The sequence below is a fragment of the Sander vitreus genome, chromosome 8, assembly GCF_031162955.1.
Source record: "Sander vitreus isolate 19-12246 chromosome 8, sanVit1, whole genome shotgun sequence".
In the NCBI taxonomy this organism is placed as follows: Eukaryota; Metazoa; Chordata; class Actinopteri; order Perciformes; family Percidae; genus Sander; species Sander vitreus.
Genome location: NC_135862.1, coordinates 23267539 through 23294252, shown reverse-complemented (window position 1 = coordinate 23294252; position 26714 = coordinate 23267539). Strand labels below are relative to the sequence as shown.

At 42.4% G+C, this 26714-nt stretch overlaps 1 protein-coding gene across 1 annotated transcript in view; it reads right to left on the bottom strand.

Annotated features, from left to right (window-relative positions):
* Positions 1 to 26714, bottom strand: part of brsk2a (BR serine/threonine kinase 2a) — a 179267-nt gene that overhangs the window by 68599 nt on the left and 83954 nt on the right. Inside the window, exon 2 of the mRNA XM_078256126.1 lies at positions 4577 to 4671. Coding sequence (XP_078112252.1) covers positions 4577 to 4671 — 95 coding nt within the window. The remainder of the gene's footprint in view (positions 1 to 4576; positions 4672 to 26714) is intronic.

The window sequence follows — 26714 nt, the reverse complement described above, 5'->3', positions numbered from 1 at the left end:
TTCCTGTTCACCATCCTTGCTAACTCTCCCCACACACACACACACACACACACGTTTCCCTCCCCTCTATCTCCCTTCATCCTGCACTCCATCGCTCCTCTCCTTCTCTCCTCTCCCTGGGCTTGGGAACAGTAGAGTGACTTTGAAGTTGTGCTGCTTCAGGAGGAGAGAGAGTCACTCTGGCTAATTAGTTGTCCTTATCCCAACAGCAGCCGCCGCCACCAGCTCACAGGCTCAGAGTTAAAAACAGAGCAGGCATCAACAGCAACTACCAACTGCTGCATGCTAAAGATACCCTTCTCCCTCTGCTAGTTGTTAGTGCTAGTGGCTAGCAACAATTTAACTCTGCCCGAGACTAAACTGCGGATTAGTGAAGTTGCTCCACTCAGCATAATGATACTGTAGGTAATATAGTATGAAATATGTTAGAGAAAATCCCCTGCTCTCAGGGGAAGATTGTCAGACCATAGTTGACTGCAGTTGCAAGATTCTACTCTGTTTTTTCCCCACCATGTCGTCATCACCAATATGACAATATCAGTTTTACAATAACAGACTTTTGGAAATTGCACTATACTCTAAAAGCTAAGAAGAAATAGTGTCATGGGACCTTTAAAGTCACACAAGTGCAGAGGAAAGACAAAATCATCATAAGTAAATGAACATTGCAAACAGTACTGCAAATGTGAGTCATAATGGGTTACATTCTAATCAGCGATACGTGTAATATAATAACCTGCTTTTTTAGGAGGACTGGGTATTATACCTCATCGCTCAGATTTGTAATAATGTTTTAATTGATAAAATAACTAAAAATGGTTTTACTTCCATTGTATTAAGGCAAAAATCTGGTACATTATGAAAGAAAAGAAAGAAAGAAAGAAAGAAAGAAAGAAAAAAGTACTTTGTTAATCCCTTATTAGGGAAATTCAATTTTTACACTCTGGTGTTGTTACTCTTTACACACACACACACACACACACACACACACACACACACCCTACATACATGCATTAGTGAAGAGGTGTGAGCAAAGGGGCTACCACATAGTCATCCCTCCAAGTAGTTGGGGGTTCAGCGCCTTGCTCAAGGTGAATTGTCACTTCTCCAGGTATCAGTCCACACTGCTTCCCAAGCCAAGTCCCTACAAACTGAGCTACTGCTGCCACATTAATAAATGCTGCTTCTTTGTTATCCAATGAAAAAAAGGTTTTGTATGTTTAGATTTCTCAAAGTGAAGTACCGAGAAGAACCATTCCTTTACTGTTTGGTACCACAAAGTTGGTATCATACTATATATATATATATATATATATATATATATATATATATATATATATATATATATATATATATATATATATATGGTAATTTCTTAAATCATACTTAGCTCTACTTATGAGGGTTTCTCAAATTTCTCTGGCTTGTTTTATTTCCCAGCATTCTTATGACACCAGCAGTGAAAGATTTGTCACATTGTTGTGTGAACATGAATTTTATGTTTATTTCTTTATTCTATTTTCAAGAGCGTGCAAGCATCTTTTAGTTGAAGTGTGCTAAACGACAATTTTTCTGATTCATCATATCTACTGTACAAATCAATAACCATTATTCAAATATGAGCAGAGATGTGGTGTACCTAGTAAGGCGCCTGTGTTATCTTGTCTCAGCAGGGTTTCTCACAGCATGTCGATCTCCTGAGCCTTGCTCTCTTTTGCTCTCCCTCCCTCTCTCTGTCTCAAGCCCACAGCCCCACGGCACAGACGCATAGTAGCGAGCGAGTGAGCGAAAGAGAGGGCTGGCTGAGTTTCAGAAACATTAACTACTCCCTAGAGAACCACACACACACATACGCTCACACATGCAGTGTTTGTTCTGGGCTTCTCTTTGTATTGGATCGCCACGCTCCATTCTGTTTGGCCTCTATGCCAATGACTTCTGACATACTGTCATATGTGCACATACTGTGTATTCTCTTTCTGTCTGTTTCTCTCTCATCAGTTAAAAACATGACGGGCAGCCACTTGCTACTGACGGGAGACTCTCATTCACTATTCAAATAATTCCATTATTTGGTTTTCTTAGACATTAAAAAAACAACCATTGGGCTGCATTTGCTCTTAGAAGTAGTCAAGGCTCATTCTCTGTAACAAACTGACATAAAGTTCATAGACAAATTCATTATCCAAGACAATTCAAGGTCTTTCTGGTCTGTAGTGTCACAGCCTGTGGGGGCTGTAGACTAAAGAGTTCAACATTAGCTATATAAAGTTCAACACACAGTGAGTGGAGAAAAGACCTCTCAGACAGATATTCTGAGACAATTAATTCAACCCGTCTCCTCGTCTCTACAGACCCCTGACACCCAAGGCCAGTCGGAGGAAGGACAGACGTAGAGGGATGACGTGCGTCATGGAGGATGTGTTCGTGCAGATACATATGAATATGTGTGTGTGTCTGTATGACACACGTACACACATTCTTATGAACTCTTGTGTGCGTATGTGTGGAAAAAGTGTGTCCGCATGTATCTATGCATGTCATACACACACACACACACACACCTGTCCAGGAGAGTCAGATTCTCCCCTAATGGCACCACGGGGACCCAGGACATTAGCATATTAAAAGGTGACATTTCACAGTCTGAGTCTTGCAGTAGAGTGCAGTGCAATCACTCTGACAGTCTGACAGCCACACAGGCAGGCCAGAGAGCAGACACATAAGACTGTGGAGTGCAACACAATGGGAATATGGGAAAGTGACTGGATTTTATAAAAAAATAAAAAATAAAAAAACACCTGTCCATATGTTTTTTGGCATCCGCTCCTAAACGTAGACACAGTAAGTGTCTCTTTAAGAGGAACTCACACACACACACAGCAGCAGGTGTAGGTACCAGGCACACATGCACACGCACACACACACACATGCACACACACACACACACACCAAGGGCCAACAGTTGAGAGAAGAGTGACAATGGCTGAGTTTAGTAATTGGCTCTGAACTGCAGCTTCAGCAAAAGCCTGAGTCCTGTCGGAAACCTGTCAGTGTTTGGCATCTGTTACTATCATTTTCATCTGCAGGACAGAACAATGTGAAACACCTGGGTTGGGACATTATCCCACTACCTTCCTCTCTGCTGTCACATGTTACAACAGTTCCAGCAACTACTTCTGCTACAACTAATAATACCTCTGTCAGTGCCGAGGCAACCAAAATGACCTTTCTTTCCCTCCTGAGAATTTTAGACTGTATGTGGAGCCGAATACGAGATAGAAAGAGAGTGACTTCAGGAGCAACCCAACAATGAGTGAGAAAAAGTCGAGGACACTGACACAGCAAGAAGCTGATTAATACCGACTGTTTATCAAACAGCAACATTAGAGCAGAGAGAGCTTTTTATCTAAAGTCTAATGATGCTGTCGCAGAAGTGATGCAAAACAGAAGGATTTTCCATTTGCAGATAACCTGTATTGTAAGCAAACCCATCCGGTTCCTGCTTTCCAGCTCATAAGCAAACAATTACAGGAGGTGCTCCTCTCTGCGTGTGTCCTGTGAAAGACAATTTTCGGGTTGTAACATCTTGTTGTCCTCTATCTTCCTGCTCTCTTCGCTTTCTTTACAAGTATTCCATCAACACAAAGGCCAGTTTTATGTGGGCACTGCAGGAGCCCTGGGACATAATAAGAAAAAACAATCCCTACTGTGTCCTTCGAAATGAGGCTGTGTGGGTAACAGAAACATTATAAATAGGAATGTTTCAAAGTGTTTTGGAGTAAGGACAAAGTAATCATAGTTGAAGAAACTGGCTTTATTGTTTTGCTACCTTAAGGTTTATTGGGGGATCTAACTCCTGGCTGAGGAGCTAAACAGCTGACTGTTTCAGTTCAATTTTTTAAAAGGATGAAAATCAGCTGCTTTACAAGACACGCGTCACTAACTCAGTCAGTGATTCCACTCTTCATGAGGCTTATTATGATATAAATCACTCATATTCAAACATTTTTGCAAGATCAGCCATTGACTGATGTCAACATTTTAAACCCACTCAAGCAGTCCTCCCCTAATTTTAATTTTTGAAATGCTAGCTGGCAGTTAGCCCAGATTGTATGTGTCAAAGAGCTCTTTCAGGAACATCACTATTCAGTTACAGTCCAACTCTTAGTGTCGCTTCAATCAGCCTGGCTGCTGCATATTATCATTTTGGGGAGAGAGTGAGAGTGAGAGTGAAAGTGAGAGAGAGAGAGAGAGAGAGAGAGAGAGAGAGAGAGAGAGAGAGAGAGAGAGAGAGAAATGATGTTCATCAAATTGTCCCAGCCAGAGTGGGAAACAGGGACAATGTGGTTGTTGAAAACAAGACAAATAATATACTTTCTCACCTATAGATACACAGGTAAACTAACTAAAAAAAAAAATAAAGAACTTGTTTCACTAGTACTTGCCTTCTTCACATACATATACATGAAGATAAGTAAAAAAAACCAAACAGAAATTATCTTAATAAGAAAAAAAGTGCTAGCAGAGTGAAACTACTTAAAGCCACTGGAAGAACTGAAAGCTGTAAACCTACCTTCATTAGTACCGACTCACTGAGTTTCTCACGGTTGACAATCTTTATGGCGACTTTCTGGCATGTTACACAGTGGATTCCCAGCTTTACCAACCCTGCAAAAACAAACAGAAAATACACATTTTATTAGGTCAAACACTTCTTGCCACGCTTAGGACAAAAAGTAAGGCAATGTTTCAGATGACACCAATAAAGCAACTGATGCATAACTGGACTAAATGTACAGTGCATAATGTATTCATAGTGAGCACTTTCCTCACAGACATATAAAATAGACTTGAATGAAAGTGATTTCTGTAGGTTTATTTTTTTTACTAACTACTAATGTGCATTGACCAGACTGATGTATAATGCTTATAATGACTTCTGAAGTGTCGACAGTTCCTTAAAGTAACTGCCCTCTGGGGTTTATTTGAGTCATAAAGGCAGTAAGTAAGTGGGCCATTTGTGTTATTGATTCCTATAATGTACTAAAACTGCTGTGATGCAGTCGTGTTGAGTAAGCTCAAACAGACAATATTCTGTAAAAGGTAGTGGTAACAAACAGAGCCAATGGTCAATGGTTGAATGGGACTCATTGACCAGAGCTAAAAAAAAAAAAAAAAATGACAATAAAGCAATTTGGACCAAACTGTAGAAGAGTTAACCAGGATGTCACATTTCAACAACCCAGCAGGAAACATACCCTTTTACTTCACAACACAAACACATTGATGCACGGCGAGAGATTTAACTGTTTGATACGCCGTCCCAGTTAGCTCTATTGGGATTCACACAGAAACCTTCTGCAAATCAAAACCCAAACATTATAAATCCTGTGATTCGCCACAGAACCACAAAAGCATCTTTGCCTAAGTTAGTGCCCCCAGGTATCCTTTGTGAAATGATCAGAAACAAACAATGGAGAAAACAAGCAGGGATACCCCGATGAGTGTACAGTTACAGTGGAACAAAGTGGTGTGTTTGAATGTATTTGATACAGGGGAGCTATGGCATCAGCACCAATCCATTTTCTGCGGGGACACAGAGCTGCACAAACATTGGAAAGATGTTTGCATCAGATAGATTACTTACAAACTGAAACAAACGCACACCCATACACAAACAAATGTCGGCTGTCTATGATTTCCCCAATGGCCCCATGGTGCTGCAGGGATTTAGAGACGACAGATGATTTTTAACTTGGTAAACTACAGCATTTGAGCTCTCTAATGGCTGGCACACAGAATTTACAGAAAGTGGAATCATTTGAAGGCTTTGATTTTTTGCCACTCTCGTGCTGGCAGAGATGATGGTGGGATTAAGTAAAAAAAGTGTTACTGTATAATGGCCTCAGACAGAAATGGTGCAGCTACTATAAGAAACATGTCGATGCAGATAAGTAATGTCCTGCACCAAACTGGCTGGCTGACATGAACTACTGTCTCCCACTGTCTCTCACACAGTACGATTTCTACATGAACCAGCAGAAGAGGAGAGTCAATGGGCTTTGAGGATACGGGGGAACGTAGGAATGCAGAAACAAGTCGTATGACACCACAGAAACAACGGAGACGGAGGAGGGGATGTAGCAGTAGGAGACAGAGAAGGAGACGAGAAGGAGACAGAGAGATAAGAGTTAATTTCTTACACTGCAACTTTTATTCTTGTATTTCATACCTGTCTGTTTTTAATTGTTTTTAACTGCTCTTTAATTTTTTATGTAGAGCACTTTGAATTGCCTTGTTGCTGAAATGTGCTATAGAAATAGCTGTCTTGCCTTGCATAAGTAAACAGAAAAGAGCACATAAAAGGTGAAGGGGAAAAGTGGAAAAGATTGAGAATCAGGGATAGCACATTATTCAAATGACAGACCATAGATAATTAGGCAATAATGGAGAGCACTGCGTGGGAGTGTGGCTCTGTCTTGGGAGATGAGGGGCCGGGGGGGCCAAGAGTGGAGAGACACATGGAGGAGAGGAGGCGTGAGAGAGAGAGAGACACACACACACACACACACACACACACACACACACACACACACACACACACACAGAGTGACGGAGTGCAGGACAGAGAGATGGGAAGGAAGCAAATGCTAAAAAGAGGAAGATGAAAGATGGGGAAAGATTTAGAAAAGGGGATAAAGCAGTTGAGCAGAAGGGGGAACGACAAACAAACCCATTATCCCTGTAATGGTAATCATATGTTAATGGCTGCTAGAGAGAAGCTCATAAGTCATGATAAACACATTAAAGAGAAAATATCTGCCTGCAAACATGTGAAAAGTTAACTGGATTATTTGCTTCTCTATCCATCCTCCTCCAGTGCCTGTGTTTTTGTGAGCTGAGGGCGCATCAGCAAGAAGAAAATGTGCACGGGAAGACAGCACATTATGATTTTACAACCACTTTGTGTACGGATGGAAATTAACTCTCTCAAGGAAGTTCAGTACATAATACAAAGGGACATAAGACATAAGCCTCTTTTATACCACACACATAAATAATCACAACTTACAGTAAAACAACAATAGAGCTAACGGTCATAGAAAAACACATTAAATATACAAGCTCAAATCACAAAATGTGACATGCAAACGTAGCAAGCAAACGTTGGGTCCAGGAGATAAAGACTCCCTAAAAAACTGAAACAATATTCCTAACCAACTTCAGACCCACCTGAGTAATATCAGGCCAGAGGAGTAATGCCCAATTTATGGTTCTGCGTTGAATCTACACCGTAAGTACATACGTAGGCTACGTGTAGATACAGACCCTACGCCGTACCATTAGATTAGACTAAACTTTATTGTCAGTTAGCAGAGTACAGGTACAGAGCCAATGAAATGCAGTTGACATCCAACCAGAAGTACAAAATAAGCATTAAATACCAAAGTGCAGGTTGAGTACAGTATTCTGTGCAGTTATGTAGACAATAGAGATTAATTACTGTATGTACAACAGTGTATAGTTAGATAATTACAGGTTTTCCAGATTACATGTCTATAGTGACAGATAAGGAGTATAGAGGGTTATGTACAGAGAGTATAAATAGACATTCTATATAAATAATATATAGATAGTAATCTATAGAGAAAAACCTGCCCATAAACCTGTGCAATATACATTGGTATATCACATGTGTGTGTGTGTGTGTGTGTGTGTGTGTGTGTGTGTGTGTGTGTGTGTGTGTGTATATATATATATATAAATAATTTTATTTATTTATTTATAGAATATAGAATGTCTATTTATACTCTCTGGACATAACCCTCTATACTCCTTATCTGTCACTGTATGTATGTATGTATGTATGTATATATATATATATATATATATATATATATATATATATATATATATATATATATATATATATATATATATATATATATATATATGGGCTGCAACAACGAATCGATAAAATCGATCAAATTCGATTATTAAAACAGTTGGCAATGAATTTCATTATCGATTCGTTGTATCAATATGCCACTCAGTCGCAGAGATAAAAAAATAAATTGAGTTGAACGGAGCAGCGCAGAGCAGAGCAGAGCAGCGCAGAGCAGCGCGAAAGAAAAGAAAAAAGAGCAGAGCGGGGGTAGAGGAAATACGGAGAGAGACCGGAGAGACCCGTAACGTTGTTCTGAAACACATGAGGGAGGCAGAGAAATCAGTACGACCTAAGTCATCCAAGGTGTGGGAGCATTTCACACTAAATAAATCGAAAACGTGTTAATTGCAAGATAAGCAAAAGCGACATGGCATGGCACGGGTGCACCACGGTGATGATTCAGCACCTAAAACGTAAACCTGTTGGAGTCCTTGATGAGGAGGAAGGGAGTTCAACAGCAGGGTAAAGTCACTACAGAATCCTACTTTTGTTCCGTTTTGAAGTGAGGAACGTAACGTCCCTCCAGTAGCTCTTCTGGTGCTGGTGTGGTGTTTACTCGTTATCCAGCTTGACTAGCATGACAAGCTAGCGTTAGCTTGTTAATAACAGTAGTAAAGCAGGCAAGACTAAAGACACGTTTTTATTCACTCGCCGTTTTTGGCCCATTCATTTTTCAATCTATTGTCATGTATATACAGTGGTGTGAAAAAGTGTTTGCCCCCTTCCTCATTTCCTGTTCCTTTGCATGTTTGTCACACTTAAGTGTTTCTGAACATCAAACCAATTTAAACAATAGTCAAGGACAACACAAGTAAACACAAAATGCAATTTGTAAATGAAGGTGTTAATTATTAAAGGTGAAAAAAAATCCAAAACCATCATGGCCCTGTGTGAAAAAGTGATTGCCCCCTAAACCTAATAACTGGTTGGGCCACCCTTAGCAGCAACAACTGCAACCAAGCGTTTGCGATAACGTGCAATGAGGCTTTTACAGCGTCCTGGAGGAATTTTGGCCCACTCATCTTTGCAGAATTGTCCTAATTCAGTTACATTAGAGGGTTTTCGAGCATGAACGGCCTTTTTAAGGTCATACCACAACATCTCAATAGGATTCAGGTCAGGACTTTGGCTAGGCCACTCCAAAGTCTTCATTTAGTTTTTCTTCAGCCATTCGGTGGTGGACTTGCTGGTGTGTTTAGGATCATTGTCCTGCTGCAGAACCCAAGTTCGTTTCAGCTTGAGTACACGAACAGATGGTCGGACATTCTCCTTCAGGATCTCTTGGTAGACAGCAGAATTCATAGTTCCTTTTATCACGGCAAGTCTTCCAGGTCCTGAAGCAGCAAAACAGCCCCAGACCATCACACTACCACCACCATATTTTACAGTTGGTATAATGTTCTTTTATGAAATGCAGTGTTCCTTCTACGCCAGATATACTTGGACACACACCTTCCAAAGAGTTCCACTTTTGTCTCATCGGTCCACAGAATGTTGTCCCAAAAGTCTTGGGGATCATCAAGATGTGTTCTGGAGAAATTGAGACAAGCTTTGATGTTCTTTTGCTCAGCAGTGGTTTTCTCCTTGGAACTCTGCCATGCAGGCCATTTTTGCCCAGTCTTTTTCCTGATGGTGGAGGCATGAACGCTGACCTTAACTGAGGCAAGTGAGGCCTGCAGTTCTTTGACGTTGTTGTGGGGTCTTTTGTGACCTCTTGATGAGTCGCCGCTGCGCTCTTGGGGTAATTTTGGGCGGCCGGCCACTCCTGGGAAGGTTCACCACTGTTCCATGTCTTCGCCATTTGTGGATAATGGCTCTCACTGTGGTTCGCTGATTCCCAAAGCTTTGGAAATGGCTTTATAACCCTTTCCAGACTGATAGATCTCAATTACTTTCTTTCTCAATTGTTCCTGAATTTCTTTGGGTCTCGGCATGATGTGTAGCTTTTAAGGATCTTCTGGTGGACCTTACTGTGTCAAGCAGCTCCTATTTAAGTGATGCCTTGATTGTGAACAGGTGTGGCAATAATCAGGCCTGGGTGTGGCTAGAGAAATTGAACTCAGGTGTGGACAACCACAGTTATAGTATGTTTTAACAAGGGGGGGGGGCAATCACTTTTTCACACAGGGCCATGATGGTTTGGATTTTTTTTTCTCCTTTAATAATAAACACCTTCATTTACAAATTGCATTTTGTGTTTACTTGTGTTGTCCTTGACTTTTGTTTAAATTGGTTTGATGTTCAAACACTTAAGTGTGACAAACATGCAAAGGAACAGGAAATGAGGAAGGGGGGCAAACACTTTTTCACACCACTGTATATAGGGCTGCAACAACGAATCGATAAAATTCGATTATTAAAACAGTTGGCAATGAATTTCATTATCGATTCGTTGTATCAATATGCCACTCAGTCGCAGAGATAAAAAAATAAATTGAGTTGAACGGAGCAGCGCAGAGCAGAGCAGAGCAGCGCAGAGCAGAGCAGCGCAGAGCAGCGCGAAAGAAAAGAAAAAAGAGCAGAGCGGGGGTAGAGGAAATACGGAGAGAGACCGGAGAGACCCGTAACGTTGTTCTGAAACACATGAGGGAGGCAGAGAAATCAGTACGACCTAAGTCATCCAAGGTGTGGGAGCATTTCACACTAAATAAATCGAAAACGTGTTAATTGCAAGATAAGCAAAAGCGACATGGCATGGCACGGGTGCACCACGGTGATGATTCAGCACCTAAAACGTAAACCTGTTGGAGTCCTTGATGAGGAGGAAGGGAGTTCAACAGCAGGGTAAAGTCACTACAGAATCCTACTTTTGTTCCGTTTTGAAGTGAGGAACGTAACGTCCCTCCAGTAGCTCTTCTGGTGCTGGTGTGGTGTTTACTCGTTATCCAGCTTGACTAGCATGACAAGCTAGCGTTAGCTTGTTAATAACAGTAGTAAAGCAGGCAAGACTAAAGACACGTTTTTATTCACTCGCCGTTTTTGGCCCATTCATTTTTCAATCTATTGTCATGTATATATTCTGTGCTTTGTCCCATATCAGTTGTTGTTTGACAAATATATTTGTGTGTTTTGTACTTTTTAATTTCATTTTAAAGTTCTTTTATAGCACTTGGTCATCTTAAGTTGTGTTTAAATGTGTTGTACAAATTAACTTAACTTGCACTTACTACAATGATGGTAATAATTTAATGAATAGGCTTCAAGTGAACGTGTGTGTGTGTGTGTGTGTGTGTGTGTATGTGTGTTTTGTCTGTATCTGCTCTTTGCGTTACTTACCTTTACACAACTATTAACTAAAACAACAAGTATGTAAATATGTATTGAGTTGATGTAAATGAATGCTTTTTTGTTTTTTTATCCGATTCATCGATTAATCGAAAAAATAATCAACAGATTAATCGATTATTAAAATAATCGTTAGTTGCAGCCCTAATATATATATATTTTCCCACAAATAGCCCATAGGCATGCTAGAGAATGTCATGTGTGGTAGTTTGCCAACACACAGTACTTTTACATAATTTCAAGTGTGCACTAGAGACAGAGTCATATTTACCAAACAAGAATGTACAGCAAAAACAAGTAATAAATAAAACAAATCATACAATGAATAAATGAAAAAGAAACTTGTTGGCTTTTGGTTTGGCTCAATAAAACAGTATTTTGTTTGCAGCACAGGATTGTAGAGACAGAGCCATGCGGTTGAGATATTGAGTGTGCAGCTGCAGTTGCCCAGAAACCCACTCTCTACATCGCTGCACAAAGACTTTTACATGTACAGTATCTTCACAGAAACATGTTCCAGCCTCAACACCAGCATTTTAATAATTTTTAAACTAATACCAGCACCTCTAAAATAAACTCCCCAACTGATATCCTAACCGTTTATACTTCCTTATTATTCCTCCCTGCTTAATGTCCAACCCCAACATCCTCTTAATAGGAGATACTGTACATGCAATTAAGGACATAAGATTTTTTTTAGAGAATACTTGCATTGTGACTTGTCTCAAATATGATGTAATATCTAATTAACCTCTGCATCTCCGTGACCCAAATATCAACCCTGCCTCCCCTTCTCTGTCTTGTCCTGTTAGGACGGTTATTGCCTGGTACTCCCTGTGCCCCTTTCACCTGTCTGTGACGACACCCCAGAGGAAACCCTCAACATGTTGAGCTGAACCTGGAGTGGCATGGCTAGGGGGAAGGGTATCCAGCAGATGCCCGGGTTTCATCTGGATCTGGCTGGGCTGAGCAGGTAGTCTTTGAACATAGCTTCAAACGTAAGACTTTGACTGAGAGCACAAAGGATCAGAGGCTGACGGGAGGGATACAAAGAAGATTACCACTGCAATTGCCAGTGTCCATGCATGATTGTGTGTATGTGAGCATATTTGATCTCTTGTAGTTGCATTGGGATGTTACTTAAATAAACTATTTCATACGTGTTTACGGACATGCATGCAGAGTTTATATGTGCAGATGCAATCTTTCAAAGTGTAAAGCTGATGTACAGCACTGTGTTGTGAGTGTCACATGTATGTAATCTATTAACTGGACCAGGGAGACACATGCAGATTGGCATTGTCACATACTGTATATACTTTTCATTAACACAGATATGGACAAAAGCAGGCTGTGCAGCCGACCCGAGTTTGCAACTCCACTGAATCACCAAGTGCATCGATCTCTCCTCTCCTTCGCCCTCCTCCCAAATCAATAGCATCAAAAGCTCTCTCATTCACAACAATGTCAGAATAATGACACCAGCCAGGGACTTATGGGCTGGAGAGGCCACCATTGACTGACCAGAGGCCTCCATCCCGACTCTGCACTCTTTACTTTCCATGCCGCCTTGTGATTAATGATCTAATGTGGAGGGACCGCTGGAGGAAGACACAGAATGAGAACTTTGGTCCATGGCTCATTGAGCATCAAGAGCCGAGTGACGTTTGGCTTCACTGTGCTGGAAGCTTTTGCATTGCTTCAAAGTCATGGTTTCAATCACTTCTCCCGCTGGCTTTGACAAATCAGGGATGAATAGTAACATTTTTGAATAAAAGCTCAGCTGATTGCATCCGCAGAACCAGCCATTTAAGAGAAGCAGGCTAGAGAACTGAGGGTCAGAAGTAAAGAGTCAATGTAAAAAAAGAAAGAAAGAAAGAAAGAAATAAGAGGTAAAAAGTAAAACATGCTGGGAAACATGACTGTGTACAGTATTAACTCATTGATGGAAACAGTTACTTAACAACAATATCTGCACAGAGTTGTGAAAATTTGACTAATCAAGTCATTTTTCAAAGGCTGAAGAACATTCTGGCTGTTTCTCTCCTGCTCTGCATCATTGAGCCATGTGCCAGCACTGATTTGGTAATGAGCTTTTTCTGTCTCACTTCACCGTCTCTTCATAAGTAATTGTGTTTCATGATATCACAGCTGAACTTACTGACATCTGTCCTGACACATCTCTAATGGGTGTCAGGATGTATTAATTATGGGAGCTGATGTATTTGAACTTGAACTATTTGAAGTCACTTTCTGCCAAATATTTTATAAACAAGCACTTTTGGGATTAAAAGAATATTTTCAACCAATCTGACACATTTACAGATGGCGTTAAGTCCATCTGTGCTTCTGTTTTATATAGGCTTCTCTCTCTAAGAGCTGTTGCTATTGGGTTTATCCCTTTGCGCATGTGCAATCGTGAAGATTTCTTTCGCGCCCTTGTGCCCTGCACGGGCCTCTATTATGTCTGCAGTTACTGTATATCACAGTTGTGCGACCATAGATCTGCTCCCAGTTTTTCTTCAGCCAGCAAGCAGTTTGAAGACTTCGAAGAACAGCGGTGTCCGCCCATGTACCGACTGACGGACCGGCTACATCCTGCCGTTAGATCTTCAACCGAGCTGCGAGGCGTGCCTCGGCCACGTTCTCCAGGCTGGCGGAACCGAAGCGGCAGACGATGGCAGCCGGCCAGACAGTCGGGTAAGGTAAGTATACCACCAGCGGCGACACCCAGACATCCCGAAAGGGGACCTCTTTGGCGGGCATGAGTCCGCTGGCTCAATCCCCCTGAAGGCGGTTCTCTTGCCGGCTCTCCCTCCTCCCCGTTGGGAGGACTGGAGCTCGAAACAGCAGAGGATTACGGGCCCCGCCACTCTGCTTTTCTCCCCCGCAGCGTGCGGGCTCCCTGCCCACCGCTAAGGGTTTTTTTCTTGACCTGTGTGAATGCTGAGTAGCATTCCCCAACCCGGGAGATGGGTGGCTCCGATGTCTCGCTACGCACCATTCACCAGGGCTCAAGGCGACACGGAAGCTTGGCCTCCATTCCTCCCCCAAGGGCCCCTTTTTTCGGCCGACGGGGGCCCACACCACCGTCTCCCCGAACCAGGTCCATGCTCGCTTCACTGACCGCGCGTACCTGTGTACCGCCTAGGTGACTGCGGCGCAGAACAACATCGCTCTGCTGTCTCAGCATGACCACTAAGCTTTGGCTGTTCCCCGCTAAGGCTGGGGCAGCCACAAACTGTAGGTAGTGGAGTGGATGCAGAAGCACACCTCCTAGAGAGCGGTGCCCCACGGGCTGCGGTCTGCGCCTCTCAAAGCCCCGCCTCCAGCTCCACCTACCGGCGGCGTGGCCATGAGGCCCGGCGGGCAGCACCCACCTGGTCCAATTCACTCGCCGAACGGTGGCGGCAGTGACAGGGCGCTGGGAATGCGTGTCTCACTCCAGCTAGAGTTGGAAACACAACGGCGCTTTTAAGGGCCACACAGTTCCCTTAAGCAGTTTTTCTTGCGGCCACTGAAACACACGTTTCTCCTCACACACATGCAGACAGGCTCGCCGCCACGCCCACGTGCAGTACGCGGTCAGAGCCAGCCACACTGTGTCAGAATTAACAGGCTCAAACCCCCACGCAGAGTGCATGTTTATAGCCTACTCAGTTTTTCTCCACCTCCCAGCTGATTACATGGAATGGTAAGATTGCTGAGTGAACGTCTTCTGAGAATCGAACTACCGCTTTTCACAGTGGCGGGAGGCCACAATACTCACTGCTATGTAAACAGCTGACACACAGGCATGCGCATGCCCACTCCCGGGACGCTGTGCTGTGTGGAGAACCCCCCCCCCCCCCCTCCCAGCTGATTACATGGAATGGTAAGATTGCTGAGTGAACGGCTTGTGAGAATCAAACTACCGCTTTTCACAGTGGTGGGAGGCCACAATACTCACTGCTATGTAAACAGCTGACACACAGACATGCGCATGCCCACTCCCGGGACGCTGTGCTGTGCGGAGAAGCCCCCCCCCGGCCGTCTGAGCGGACAGGGAGAGCTCGGTTACGCCCTACCATGGGCTGTGATGACCGGGCACTCACTTCTCACAGCGCAGGAAGGGCTCAGCCCCACGAATGGTTCACCTCCGTGGTTCTGAGAGATGCATATTTCCACATCTCGATTGTCCCCAAACACAGGAAATTCCTGCGCTTCTCCTTTCAGGGAGCTCATTTCCAGTACAATCGGCTGCCATTCGGCTACTCATTAGCCTCCTGTACGTTCTCCAAATGCATGGAGACGGCGTTACAGCCGTTACGCAGGAAAGGGATCAAAGTCCTTTTTATCTGGACAATTTAATCATTATGGCTCCTTCCCAGGAGAGGGCTGCACTCCACACAATGGAGGTTGTGCAGCACCTTCAGACATTGGGTTTTGCCATAAACTGGCAAAAGAGCTCGCGGGTCTACTGTGGGGGCTGCTGTCACACATCAGGCCTCACACAACAATTTCGGCGCTGTCAGTGATGCGTCTGCTGGACATGATGTCTGTGAGTCAAATGGTGGTTCCTCTGGGTCTCTTCCACATGAGAAAAATTCAGAGATGGTTCCCCTGGGGAGAGTGACGTCACACATAACGGTGTACATGGACGTGTCTCTCAACGGCTGGGAGGGCATGTGCGAGTCGCAGGTGGTGGGATGGAGATGGCCAGATTCTCCACTTCCCCACATAAATTGCCTGGAGTTGTCCACGATGCTGAAAGTGTTTTGCCCAAGTGGTGACAGGGAGACATGTAGTCATAAGGACAGACAACATGACAGCAGCAGCGTACATAAACATTATAAAGCACTTTCACAATCATGACATGGGCCTTACAATCAGTATTAGGCCAATTCATAATCATGACAGGTTTTTATCAAAATAATATAGTATTTGATACATTAAACTTGTTCAGTGCAAGGAATTAGTCCATGTTCTGCTTGTGGACCTTGTGTCGCAGGTGGCATTGACTACACCAGTTTCACCCTTGACCCAATAGCAACAGCTCTTAGAGGGCGAAGCCTATACGAAATAGAACAATAGTTTCGTATTGTAACTCCAGATTCTATGAGTATAGGCATAGCTCTCTAAGATTCAGGCCACCTGCTTCACCAACGTTGGCTGAAGAAAAATGCTGATGATGGGAGCAGATCTATGGTCGTGCAACTATGATATACAGTAACTCTGGACGTAATAGAGGCCCGTGCAGGGTACAAGGGCGCGAAAGAAATCTTCACGACTGCGCATGCGCCAAGGGATAAACCCAATAGCAACAGCTCTTAGAGGGCTATGCCTATACTCATAGAATCTGGAGTTACAATACGTAACTATCGTTATAGCAGTTAGAAAGATATAAACTTGTATTATTTAGCATGCGTGCGTGCTGCATGCGCGCGTCACACTCACTCTCTCTCTCTCTCACACACACACACACACTTTTCAGATGTATCCTCCTCACAGCACTGGCATCCATGCGGTTAAAGATCATTACTGGATAGCTTAATTTCCATCTGGAAGCGACTACTAGGAGAGGAGAGAGGAGGTTTAAAAAGAGATGTCTCCACTTGCGCACCTCTTTCACTTTCAAACTTTATCTTTCAGAAGCCCTAAGCCAATGCTGGCAGATGGTAGTAGCTTATGCTGGCTTAGCTTTCTCTCCCCGAGGCACTGGCTCTGAGAAGCTCGTTGCCCTTAGGCACAGATCTGTGAGCTGCTTTCCACTCCTGCTCTCTAACCCTGAATGCTCTTCGTGGGGGCTACAGCTCTGAACTGGGATCAGTGTTTGAAAGGAAACACAATGTGTTACTAGGGGCTTATTCCTCCAGCTTTTTATGGCCATTTGGAAAGCCCCTGTAGCAGGGCGTGGGAATCCCCTCCACCAGGGCAAAGGGCAGGGGTTGAATACCTATCGTCAACCACCCTAGCTCTGTGTACTGTATGTCTTTGTATCTCTCACTGTTCCTCACACAAATGCACAAGCACACACTGGCAGATTTAATAAGCAGGAATGTTACATAGTGTAATTAAATGTTCTGATCTCTTCAGTTTTGTTCCCTCTACATACTTGAAATCATTAATTACAGACTTTCTGTAATGTCAAGCATGTATGTGGGTGGTGACTAGAATAGAAGGCAATATATTCTTCATTACAGTTTGTATGTACTGGAGGTGACAAAGTTCCAAAAACAAATGGTTATGACAAATGAATGCCTTCATATAGTCCGTGTGCAATTAATAGAAGAGAAAATGTAGTGAATCCCTCCATCAATGTTTTTTACCAGAGCAGATAAAAACAAAAAAGCAAAAAGGTAAGAAACCCAGCAACTGTTTTCAAACCTGGATATAAATATATTACCAAAATAAATATGAACATAAATTAATAAAATGTGTGCATTTTGGATGTTGGTTTATTGATTTACTTTAAAGTTTGGCCTGGCCTCATTACTATAGGACTGTCGACATGCAGATGTGCAATATAGTAAATCCTTGCCACACAATCTCGGCTTTTGTCACTTTTTGTTATCCAGTTACTCCATGTACTTTCTCTTGGGCTCGTTTCTCAGTTTCTGCCAAATTTTGCCCTTGTTCCTTCTCTACCCATTAGTATTTGACTCATTTATCTCCCCTTCCCTCTATTCATCCTCTCACCTATTCAGACAAAAAGAGAGAAAGAGAGGGAATACACCAGCAGAAAGCTGTTGAGTCATACTGTGCAGGAGGGAGACAGCATGTCGAAGATCAAACAATGCTCACTCGCTACTCAATGAAAGCACTCTCGTTGTCTGTCTCGCTCCCACCGCTTCTTTCCTCCCTTATCATTCACTAAATCTCTCCATCTCCTCCACCTTCTCTTTTGCTCTTTTTGCATTTTTAGTCAGCAGTGACGTTAGTCTACCCAGCCTGAATTCCCCTGCAACCCTCTAAACCCTACCAGCCAAAGCAACATCAGTAACAACAGAGACCCAGACCAACAGAACAGCTTCAAAAGCAGGAAGAGCAGTTTAGCCCTGGAGTGCTGGAGCCAGGAGGGAGGCACACTGACGCACACATACAGAAAAACTATTTATTTAGCCTGCGTGAAATAAGACATTAGCTCAACAGCTCCTTTATAAATTAACTCCCTGCACAAAATAGTGACCTCTTAGTAAATACAATAATAATGGTACTTTACTGACAACAGATAGGGAAGTTATATACCATGAAGAAGGTAGGGATTACATACCTTGCTCAAAAGAACCTGCAGCTTCTCACTTCATTAATACAGTGTATTCTAACAACTAGTGCAGTGCCCGTTCAAAACATGCCTGTCTGAAACAAGCTAATTGCTTGGCCTCCTGTATTGCTGATTTCAGCTTTCTCCAGAACCACTGTACCCCAAAACAACTTAGACAACAGAAGGCCCTCAAGGCACTTAATATGCAACTCAACCATATACTACTGACTTACTGTGTAGTCCTACTTCAGAGGAAAACATTGCAGTACTACATTTACCTGACAGAGCAATGTTTCTGGTTACGTTGCAGATTCAGATTTTACTTGCAAAATATCACAATTAAAATATGATACATATTATTCATTAAACTACCCACCATTAAATTAGAGTTGGAAGCTCCACCTTGAACAGACGTTAAGTCAATTTATTGTGCGGATATAATGCCTCTCTTTTCACTTGAAGTAAACATTTGAATGCAGGTCTTGTACTGTGTGGTCATAGGCGGTTTTATCATGGTATAGGTCTGCAATTGCAATATATATATATATATATATATATATATATATATATATATATATATATATATATATATATATATATATTAGTGCTGTCAAACGATTAAAATATTTAATCGCATTAATGTCATAGTTAACTCGCAATTAATCGCACATTTTTATCTATTCTAAATGTCCCTTGATTTCTTTTTGTCCCATTATTTTTTCTCATTTTAATGCTCTTATCGACATGGAAAAGTGGATCGGCTTGCTTTGTGATTTGTCGCCTGGCTTTAACGAGGGGGCGGAGAATTGGCATCAGCTGTGTGCTTGACCATCAAGTGGTATTTCAGACTGGACGTGCTGCGATGATAGCTCAGTTCACAACGACAAAACACACAGATCACTTTGGTCTTGTCAATGGAACCATTTGGCAACTTTTTAAAAGTAAACTTTCCATTCAGAATCTTATTGGCATCCATTTCGGCATCTCCCCAGCGGATGTCGTACTACACCTTTGAAAAGCTTCGGAAACGACTCACAAAAATGGCAGAGATGGATAAGTGTCTGAATGTACGATTCTCTATGACCTCTCTTATACAGATATAAATAGAAAGGCTGCTGCGTGGGGTTAAATGTGATATAGCGGTATAATGTCGATGTCTGTTGCTAACTAACCAATTAGCATTAGCAGGTTTGTTTATCAGTACCATAGCAACGCTAACTTCCGCTGGAATTGTCGGATAGGAACCGTCCATAGCCTTTCGCAAGAGTTACATTTTTTTAATGCATCCGGATGACCAACTGACACGATTGTTTTTGCACCGCACTCGTTCGGACCAATTCGCATGCGGTCTGCGAATCTCCATAGGAAATGAATGACTTCCGGTCATTTCAAAGCCGTATCGGAGCAGATTTCAACTGCCTGGGAATGCAGCGTTAACCTACTATTCTTTGGCCGGCTCACAAGCCCAAACAAGTGTGTGCGGCATGCCTGTTGTTTTGTTTCCGGTCTAGCTAGATCCGGTGTGGTGTTGTAGTTTTTCTAACGTTACTAGTTGTTGCAACAGCATGTGAAAAAAAGTTTGCAAAGTTTGCTAGGCCAAAAAGAACGTTAATCTTGCGATAAAAAAAATGTACGCCGTTAAAATGGGTTTGCGTTAACGCTGGTATAACGCATTTAACTGACTGCACTAATATATATATATATATATATTTATATTTTAGGGCTGTCAGTATTAATGCGTTAATTGCAATGCGATTAAGGGCCGAGCACAATGCATTAATTTTTTTTTTTAATCGCATTAATCGCATGCCGGCATTTATTAATTTATTTTACACTTCACTCGGCTTTGCGTCGTGCCTAACAGGCTACAATTTTGACCCTTTGCAGCACCTTTATTTATCATCAAGCTGCCAAACTTCCTCCTGCTGCAGGCTGCAGGCATGATGGAGAAAGACAGCAGCAACACAACTCTGAATGGCGCTTTTTATTTTCCAAAACTCCCGGACGGCTCGTAAGTCGAAAGCCATATGCACATTGTGTAAAGCCGAATTAAAATATTACCGAAGCACGTCAAGCTTGAGCTACCAACTACGAGCTAAGCATAGTAGTACAGTTAACGTTGATGCTAGCCGCTAGCATGCTACACACTATTTTGGAGAGTGCTACTTGCCAACCTGTGGAAGAACAACAATCCCAAAAAATTACTACAGCTCTTGCGAAATGGGTGGCAACTAACTGCAGACCTGTCAGCATCGTAGATGACTCGGGTCTTAAAGACGTACTACGGTTGGCGTGTTCTGACCCGTCTCATTGCCGTCGAGGGGGACAGCAGCCCCACGCACAGCCTGTACGACACGGAGAAAGCAGCCACACTGGAACTGCTGCAAGGTGCTGCAAACGTTAGTGAGTAATCTAAATTATTTAGGAGTTACTAAACACTTAACTTACTCTGGTAAGGATAGGGATTTTTAGTTTTTTAGGTACTTGGAGGAATTGTGCAATAATGACAGATTCACACATTTTTCTTCTGTTTACAGTAAATAAATAATTACAAATCTTAAAATCAAGTTCATAAAGTAACTTTCTTTGCATTCATTTGATTCCCAATCAAGATACACTTGTAAAAATTGCTTTCGATTGTTAATATGTACTTAAAAACTGTTCTGAAATGCAAAATAATAGAATTTTAATAATGTGATAAAATATGCAATTAATCGCGATTAACTATAGAAATTCAGCGATTAATTGCGATTCAAAAAAATGTACCGTTTGACAGCCCTAACATATATTAAAAAAACACAACTGGTTACACCTGTTGCATCGTGCCTATTTGTTTCGCATAGCCGTCACACATCCAGGTAGTAGTAGGTGACGTGGCCCAGGCGGGGGAAGCAGGGAGCCCTTCTCAGCCTGCTGGGGAAGCTGCTTATATACAGCGTGCAGAACGGCCGGAGAAACAAGCGCAACTACCTGTACAACATATTGGAGAGACCAAGAGCCTGGCCGTTCATCTATCATGGGTTTGTGTATGTTTATTTTCTTCATCATTCATGTACTGTACATGTAGGGTAGTCTGTTGTAAAGTTCTGGAATTTCTTTGCAGGAACCATAGACTGTAAAAATAATGGACGTAGCATCTTATAAAGTAACGTTAAAGTGGTGAATGATATAGATTTACGGCATTATAAATCAATTTCCCTCCATCAGAAAGTTCAATCTTTGTATGAAAACAGCTGAAAGCCAATTTACACAACATTGATGCATGACCAGGTGCAAGGGTATTAGCCTTCTAACATAAAGATAGCAGCATTTCAAGCTGGTATTTTTATAATATCGAATACTACTAGATGTGACCAAATGTGTCTGGTCACCATTTACCTTTTATGTTCTCTGTAGCTGATAGAGTCTAACAATTTCAGAAATCTAACTGTGATAAAATTACCATTTTTTTACCACATAATGTAGACACATACACAAAGTTAAACTGTACATCCAAGTATTCTCTAAAGCAGCTAGCATCTGCATCCTGCGTGTGTGTTTATAGGAGTATGTATTGCATTTCAGTATGCATGTTTGTTTTGGGCTGTTTGGTTATATGGAGAGGGGGCACATGGGCGTGGGAAGCCAATTTCATGTACACGACTGCATTTACATAATATATCCCCAACAACTACAAACAGAGTGAAATGTGGTGCGAGGCGATGAATTTCTGGGTGGCTTCAAGGCAGTAATCTATTTTCACATTCTGAAACAATGAGAACGATTGCGAGCATCGCCAAAAGGCAGCAAATAATGAATGATGCACTTAGTTATCTAACAAGCTCTCTGATTGGCAGATCTTACAAAATATCCCCACCCCCTTGCAGCATCAGCCTCATCAGCATGTAAATATATGCACGAATACGTCTAAGCTCATCACCTGCGCGGTGGAAAATGCAAGCTTCACACACTCTTTTCCGCCAGCAAGGCAAACAAGTCTCATTGCCAGAGGTAACTAATGCCTGACTGCACAGCAGAAAATAGCTCAAAATGTTCAGGCTGTCATATGTTTGACTGTGCAAAAACTTCCTGGATGTTGTTGACTCGCTAGAAACATATGGCACACATACTGAATAATCTTGTGTTTGCCAGATATCCACACTTTAGTGTATTTGTGCTGAAGCCATCTCGCATTTGAATACGAAAGACTGAATTCAGCTGCTGCAGATTTTGTGGATTAAGCATGCAATTAAAAAAAATTGTCAGAGAGAACTTTTTGGGCAGAGTGTGAGGAGACAGTCTCCCCCATTAAGATGATCAGAGGCAGTGATATTTCTCCTCTTCTGAATCTTACTGCCGAGATGTCGTGGCAGATTCAAAATATTCCACTCTGACTTCTGGCCTGATGTGACTGGATCTCAGGCCACAAATCCAAGCGAGAGTGACACTGTCAGAGGAATGTTCTGCCCAAATCCTAAACGGGAACATCAGAGCAAACATGAATGAAGACACGGCGGGCAGATATGGGAGAGATGAGAGGAGAGATGGAAAGAACAATTTAAGAAAAAGAAATCTGCGGCAATGAGGCCAGTGACAGGGAGATGGAGAAATACTGATAAGGATAGATAAATAGAGAGATGCTAGGAGAGACATAGTCAAAACACAGAGAGAAAGTGGGGCCTAGGAGGGCGGGGCACGGAGACTCAGATCTATTTTTAATGCGTCTGACTGGGGATCAGTAAAAGGAATGTATAATTACAGTCTCATGAATAATGCAAGCAGGCTTCTTTTAATTAGCCACACCAGGCCCGATGCAGCAACTGCAGCAGACGGGACAAACGTGCATGTGCACACTTACACACACACACACACACACACACACACACACACTCATCTACTGTATATACATGCTTGTACACAAACAGATATGTTGTCCACAGAAAATTATGTTACCGTTATGTGTGTTACTTTTGAAACATATGTGTGCGCATGCTAAACATGTACTTACACACTCCTCCGGGGGGACAGGAGTCAAATAAAAAGGCAAATGATGAGCTAAGGATGGTACCTTGGTGATGACTCTGATAGGCTTCACAGTGAAGGAGCCCCTAGACACCACTCAAAGAGTTGCACACTGTCTGGCTGTCATGTGTTAGATAACCCCCAATATAGAAGTATGAATTATTAAACATCTGACTGGATAATATTACAAAACCTTGCTGCAACCATAGAAAGACATGTTGGCAGCGGCAGTACACTCTTTCTGTATTTTTCACACATGCACGCAAGCCCACACGAACAAGCACGAAAAACATGCAATTTCTGGCATACAAGCCATGCAGAGACGCCAACTGTGTGGGCTAGAAAAGAAAGGGGAGAGGGAATCTGATTCTAAGAAGCAATTCATCAAACTTTTCTCATCTATAATTCAGCTTGAGTTATTTCATTAATTGACAGTGTTTGGGTTGTCTATGCAACATCTTCATTATCAAACATGGATCAAGCCGGAAGAGACTTCAGTGACATGAGATCTCATCAACCTGTCTTGATAACCAGCTTACTTTCCAAATGGAGATTGAAATGGATGGTCGAATCTCAACCAGGAAAAACTCAACTAAACTCTGTCTGCACATCAAAAGAAGGCAGGAAGAAGGATCCAAGTTGGAACACCACATCAAGACGCAGGCAGGATGTTATTTGGTTGTTATCTGGCAACTCAACTTCTCTCATCTTCAGAGCCTTAATTTGTAAGCTAATTTGTGGCTGGCAAAGACAGACTTGAGTATGGGAGAGGATATTGGATGTAATTTGATGTCTCACTCCATCTTCGTTTGTTGATTTGAGCTTAATTGGCAATGAGGGTGCTACGCTCCCGCTTTGGGGCAGGCAGGGGAGATTGAACGCTTGAGCACACAGACTGAAAATGAGTCCTATTTTAACATGGACAGCAAGAAACACATACGAACTTCACGTCACACAGCTGAAGGAGAACACATCAAAGAAAACTGGACAAAAGAGAAACTGAGGCATTATGCTACCTTAACCTGGAATTGGCTTTACACAACTTGTTGACATTCAGCCCATCCATAAATAAGCGGAAAAAGAAAATAACAGCAGGGAGGATTGTCCAAGGTGAGCACAAACCCCACTATTATGGACAATATGCACAAGGTCTTTCCTATATGGATCAACAGTGTTTGGATTGAGGACAGAACAATCTTCTTTATGGGGAGTGGGGGTGTGAGTGAGTGAGTGTGTGTGTTCGAGGTAGGGGGCCACCTCCCGGTGCGTGACATTGATACACACGCACACACTTTTCCAGATCAAAAGCTCAACAATACTGGCAAGTGGTTTACTCTCCCGGCTTTTCTTCCTCCTTCCTATGTCTTTGTACAGCCTTTATTCTCTACTAGCGTAGAACAAACGCTGTGCAGGAGAAAGGTCAAGGTGTCAAAGTGTATGGTCCCATCAGAAACACCTCAAGGCACAGAAACAACGATGACAAGACATGCATTTGTGTGTGAGATAACTGCCTTACAGCACAGAGGATTTTCATCACCCACTATTACTATGACGTGCAAGGAAAATCTCAACAAAACATCCATGTAAGCTCCTGATCTACCCAATAAGAGTGAAAACTATTATAACATGCAAATAGTATAGCATTAGTAGCTTCTGTCCAGCTCTTGACTCTAATTATGTTCATTCTCCTGGGTGACAAAAAAAACAGCTGCTGACATGATTTGAGTTGTTGGATTAATTCAGTCCTAGATTCTTCCAATTTACTACTAACACAATTGAAAAACACACCAATTTGATCAAAAGCACATCTTCCATATTTCAGAGGTTGAGAATGCTTGCGAACCTGGCCAGTAGATTCAATTTAGTAAGTAGATTTGGGGACAAAATGAGCATTTTAACATAATATTTGTATTATAAGACACTTCTCTGATTATTGCTCTGCATCGAGTTGATTGGGTAAAACTCAAGGTACTAATTCACTGTGCCATCATTCCATGAGTGAAAACTAAGGTACAGTATATACAATCTTAAAAAGGCTCTCTTGATTATCTACACATTTACAAACATTTATTTTTAACCATTTTCAGAGATACCACCATTTAAAGTGCTGAGATGTGTGAACATGATGTTTTCCTGTTTTCTCTATTTTTTACATCTATGCGTGCTCCTCTCTCGAGGAGTAGGATAATTTGAGCGCCTCTTCTGGCTTAATCAATGCGTCAGCTGCAGCTAGCTCATTACCCATGCCACCGCTGCATCTCAATAAGGCAACATGGGAATGTATCAGCCACCAAACTGTCTCTGTCTCTCTCTCTCATTGTCCCCTATTCCCTCTTCTCAGTCAAACCAGTCACTCTTCCTTCCCACTCCTTGTTTTTGCCTGATACGTCTCTTTCAAATCTGCAATCCCCCATTTCTCCTGTGGGACATAAGGAGGGATGGCTCTGCTGTTGCATCATGTGTTCCTACCATAACAACAGCGGTTTGTGTGTGTGTGTGTGTGTGTGTGTGTGTGTGTGTGTGTGTGTGTGTGTGTTAGTGAAAGTTTGTAAGAAAATATCTAATTCCAAAAGACAAGCAACAACAACAGAAAGTTTAACTAAGGCAAAGAAAGCTGTGCACTGACCCTGCTCTGTCAGCTGTGTGCGTGTGTGTGCGTGCGTGTGTGTGTGTGTGTGTGTGTGTGTGTGTGTGTGTGTGATGGCATGAGCAGTGCAAATGTGGGTTCCAGTGAGTAACATCCCACTGCTGAATGGAAATGAAAGCGTTTCTGGAGAAAAGCCAATGCCCAGATTGCCTGCTTTCACAGAGACGGTGCTCACGTCACAGGGCTTGGAACATTGCCTTGTACAAAAAGTGCAGATACACACACACACACACACACACACACACACACACAAATACTAAGAGAAAGTACACAAGGGCAATTCACCAAGAGTCCTTTTCACCTGGCCCTTTTTACTGAACAAAGACTGACATGAGAGAGAGATGTCTACCAAAGCCCAGGGAAAACTCTGCCTGAATGGCAACAACAGATCAAATGAAAAAAGGGGAAGAAGAAAGAGAGTCTGGAAAGTATGTTGACTGAAGAAAGAACAGCAACATTTAACAGATAAGTAAATTGAAAAGAAAGCGACGTCAGAGAGCCAGGTCTACAGTATGTATTCCACCACCAGGGAAACTGTGAGAGCAGAGAGACATCTGTTCAACATGACTTCAGGGGGCTTTTACTCT